The sequence below is a fragment of the Quercus suber genome, unplaced genomic scaffold, assembly GCF_002906115.3.
Source record: "Quercus suber isolate HL8 unplaced genomic scaffold, Cork oak 2.0 scaffold_984, whole genome shotgun sequence".
In the NCBI taxonomy this organism is placed as follows: domain Eukaryota; kingdom Viridiplantae; phylum Streptophyta; class Magnoliopsida; order Fagales; family Fagaceae; genus Quercus; species Quercus suber.
In genome coordinates this window covers 112984-117659 of record NW_027070399.1, presented here as the reverse complement: position 1 = coordinate 117659, position 4676 = coordinate 112984, and the positions used below count along the sequence as shown (strand labels likewise).

General features: G+C 36.2%; 1 protein-coding gene across 1 annotated transcript; it reads left to right on the top strand.

Annotated features, from left to right (window-relative positions):
• Positions 1-267: 267 nt before the first annotated feature.
• LOC112038071 (FCS-Like Zinc finger 5) lies at positions 268-1719 on the top strand. Its single transcript, XM_024070884.2, has 2 exons — positions 268-873; positions 1238-1719. The coding sequence occupies exons 1-2, from the start codon at positions 464-466 to the stop codon at positions 1401-1403; spliced, it is 576 nt and encodes a 191-aa protein (XP_023926652.1). The 5' UTR covers positions 268-463; the 3' UTR covers positions 1404-1719.
• The last annotated feature ends 2957 nt before the right edge of the window (positions 1720-4676 follow it).

Sequence of the window (4676 nt, the reverse complement as noted above, 5' to 3'; positions counted from 1 at the left end):
AAAAAAGTAAGCAAAATTGCTCATGTGAATGCTCATCCGCATGCTGAGCAAACAGAAGGCAAAAATTAAAAAATAAAACCTATGACGTATGTGGGCCCAAAAAAACCCAAAAGTGATACCACTGTGAATGGAGACTCAGAAGAGTATCCAAAGTCCCTCATTTACCAAGAAAAAAAAATAATAAAGGGTTAAAAAATAAAATAAAGAATGAGAGGGTGACGTGGGTTTTGTAATTATACGGGGAAATCAATCAGTTCACAGAAATGCGAATTAACGGCCCAGATTCACTCCACGGTTCCTGGCTCTTCTTTTATCTTCCCAAACCTCGCTTCTCATTCTCTCTCGCTCAAACTCCTTCATTTCTAAGCTCACGCAGATTTCACAGAGAAAAGAAACAAAAGGCCAAGAGAGAGAGAGTGTGTGTGTATCATCAAAATATTTATAGCAGAGAAGAGAGGAGAAGATGTTGCTGGGAAAGAGGCCACGTCCACCAATGAAAAGAACAACGAGCATGAGTGAGATGACTCTTGATTTAAACGCCAACTCCGATGGTGCTCCACCACCGCCGCTGATGATCTCCGATTCTACTACTCATCAGAATAACCCCATCAACACCACCCAGAGACACCCTACTAATGCTTCTTGTGGTGGTGGTGGTGCCTCACAGTCACAGTCACAGTCACAGTCACAGAGACGTGGAGGTGGTGGTGGCCTTGATGGACTAAACCAGCAGTTCTTGCAACCCACCACCATGGTCTCACCTAGAAACCATCGGCGCAATTCTGCTGATTATGTTGACACCGCTCACTTCTTAAGGGCTTGCTCTCTCTGCAAGCGCCGCTTGTTCCCTGGCCGTGACATCTACATGTATAGGTATAATTATTAAGGATTTTTTTTTCCCCTCTGAGTCCTTTGTTTTTATAAAGTTCCTTCCTTTTTTTTTTTCTTTTGGGTTTGTGTCATCAAAATTTTCTGGGGTAATTTCCTACACAGATAGAAAAATCCTGTCTTGAATGATATAACTAAGGTTATAGTTTGATTATCAAACATATGCCAATCTAGTAATTCAAAGGTATTATAATTTTATAATAATAATACTATACATATGCTTGATGGGGTTCAGGCTAATATTGAAGCTTGGTAGTCTCAAACTTTGCTGATTTGCTACATGTATTAGCATGATATACTGATGGGATCATGCTAATAAAATTGTTTTTTTTTTTTTTTTTGGTGGCAGGGGTGATAGTGCTTTCTGCAGTCTAGAGTGTCGGCAGCAACAGATGAACCTAGATGAGCGAATGGAAAAGTGCTCATTGGTTTCAAAGAAAGATGTGACTGGTGTTTCGTCCACCACAACCGGACCCCAAGTCTCCACTAAAGGTGAAACTGTTGTGGCCTTGTAGCCCCAATCGGACACTTTCCATGCTTACACACAAACATCTTACATGTAATATCTAGAACTTACAGTTATAATATATGTTGCGTGCGGTGCTATATAGGGTGGAGATATCCTCTCTCTCTCTCTCTCTCTCTCTCTCTCTCTCTCTCTCTCTTTTTTTAATGCTATTGTGGAGGTCAAGTTTTGAAAGGAAGCTGTAATTTTATGTGGATCATCTATAACGTATACAAGTAACAACAGGCCTGTAATTTCTGTTAGTTTCTTCCCTCTTGTTTTTGCTTTTGGTAGTAATGGAAGAAATATGCATATTTTACAAGTTATGTGAATGGTGCTTAATTTTTCAGTGAGAAAATTGATGGGCCATCGAAGTTTTTGGTGGGATGGTACTGGTTTTGAAGAGGTCCTCTTTTCAATGTAACCCCATGACTTTTGGTTGTATTCATGAGATGCCAANTGCAGTAGAGTGTCGGCAGCAACAGATGAACCTAGATGAGCGAATGGAAAAGTGCTCATTGGTTTCAAAGAAAGATGTGACTGGTGTTTCGTCCACCACAACCGGACCCCAAGTCTCCACTAAAGGTGAAACTGTTGTGGCCTTGTAGCCCCAATCGGACACTTTCCATGCTTACACACAAACATCTTACATGTAATATCTAGAACTTACAGTTATAATATATGTTGCGTGCGGTGCTATATAGGGTGGAGATATCCTCTCTCTCTCTCTCTCTCTCTCTCTCTCTCTCTCTCTCCCTTTTTTTAATGCTATTGTGGAGGTCAAGTTTTGAAAGGAAGCTGTAATTTTATGTGGATCATCTATAACGTATACAAGTAACAACAGGCCTGTAATTTCTGTTAGTTTCTTCCCTCTTGTTTTTGCTTTGGTAGTAATGGAAGAAATATGCATATTTTACAAGTTATGTGAATGGTGCTTAATTTTTCAGTGAGAAAATTGATGGGCCATCGAAGTTTTTGGTGGGATGGTACTGGTTTTGAAGAGGTCCTCTTTTCAATGTAACCCCATGACTTTTGGTTGTATTCATGAGATGCCAATTGGGCATTTAAAAAAAAAAAAAAAGAAAAAAGAGAAGTGGGAGAGAGAGAAAAGAAGAAGGTGGAGGAAATAAATAGGAATTCAAAGAACTTGCCTTTCTTTTTTATTCCAATTGTTTAATTGATGAACCTGTTACATCAAAAAATAAAAGACAGATTAAACATGTTCCAATCATATTAATTCAGTACCTAAATTGGCCAACCCATACAACAAATTCTGTTTGGTTTATGAATTATTTTTCTAACTAAGGATTTACATTATTTATCACACCCGCATGAATGCAAAATTTCTCATTAAAAAAAAGGTCAACAAAAAGAAACAAAAGCAGTGGACTTTTTTTTTTTTTTTTTTTAAGAGTGTTTCAACTTATGACGGCTGCTTTTAATAATAGTTTTTTATTATCCGATCAAAACACTAATTAGTTTTTGATGTAAGCAGGAATTGAACCCTAAATCTCTTATACAACTATCAAAGACTTTACCAGTTCAACTATCAAAGACTTTACCAGTTGAGCTAATTAGAATCCACAAGCAGTAAACTTTGTTGAAGTGAAATTATAGCATGATAATTATATGTTTATATAGTCCTATCAATTGTTCCTTTCAATGCACAAAGTGTTTGGAGATTTCAAAAAAAAAAAAAAAAGACCAAGTACAACAAAAGAAAAAAACAAAAAAAAAATTATAATATTGTACACATTTACATTTACATGTACAATGTTATACACATTTATTTAAAAATAAAGTAAATTTTACATTGGTAATAAAATATTTCTTTATCAAGTAATTCTTAAATACTTCTAGAGCACTATTTTCCATGCTACTGAGCATCATTCTCCGTGCTCCAGGAAGGGAAAAAGTATTTTGTATAAAATGATACCACATCATCCGTATCAAAATCCAATAAATGAAAAACATGTAAAAAAAAAATTATACTATATCTTTCATTTATTAGTGAGGTAATTATTTTTGTAGATATGTTTTAGACTTATTGGATTTTGATACTGTTAACATGGTATCATTTGATACCAAATAACTTCCCTCGGGAAGGAACACGAAGAATAGTACTCTTTCTTCTCACATTTATAATAAGGTCTACTGATTAAATTTATAATAGAGTTTATCATAAATGTGAGAGAAAAAAGTATTATTTTCTTGTACTCCAAAAATACTTAAGAATTTTCCTCATCAATACAAGTAAAGTAAGAATTTTTCATTAAGAATTGGGAAGGAAAAAAAAAAAAGGTTTAATTGATAGGTGAAAAGAAAAGTGATGGGGTTGAAAAGGTTGTAGTATATAGTGGCTGTGTGTGAGGAAGAAATGGTGGAGGGTGTGGGGAAGTAATCTGTGGACTCAGCTCAGCCTTGCATGGAATGGGTCCCAATTCGCACAATGCAATAAAAAGAAATATTGGGGAAAGATATTCATTTTGGAGTGGAGGGAGGGAGGAGGAGAGTCATTTTTCCGCGATTCATTCGTTCTTTTTCATTTTAGGCTTGCAATTGGCTGCTGGAGGTGTTGAGTTGGGAGTTGGGACTTGCCGCTTGCGATAGTGATGGATTGGGGACCACTTAATTAATTAAAAAAAAATTGAATTTTTGAATATCAACGTCCCCACTCGTTTTCTCAAGATGGGATCCACATGATTATGATGTCCTTTCTGATTGACTCCGCGCCATGTGAGAGATCAATCTGTGGTTTTTTTTTTGGGTGTGTATTTGGGACTATATGGAATGGAAATGAGTGGGTGACAATGATGTTGAAGCTAAATGTAAATAGCCCATGGGGACCGGCGGACAGCTGGTCTATCGAGAAGCAAGAGGACCGGTATGCCTTCATTCAATACTCAATAGGGACTTGAGACAGCTTTACATCTCTCTCTCTCTCTCTCTCTCTCTCTCTCTCTCTCTCTCCTGGTTTTCAATTCGTAAAACTTAGTTTGAAGGTAAATGGAATGTGTAAATGATTTTACAGTTGAAGGGGCAAAATTTTACGGTCAAAGGAAATGATTTTCGGTTTGACCGAGTTTTACATGTGCTCCCAAACACACATCAGGGTGTAAAATATTTTCCAAATTTCATTCTCACTTGAAACAAACACAGCCTTTGGGTGAGTTTGAATTAATTTTTTTTTTATAAATTTTTTTTCTTGTTTTCTTATATAGTAGTAATGTTTTAAATAACTTTTCATAGGTATAATTGTATCATTATTAACTTTAAGCAAATA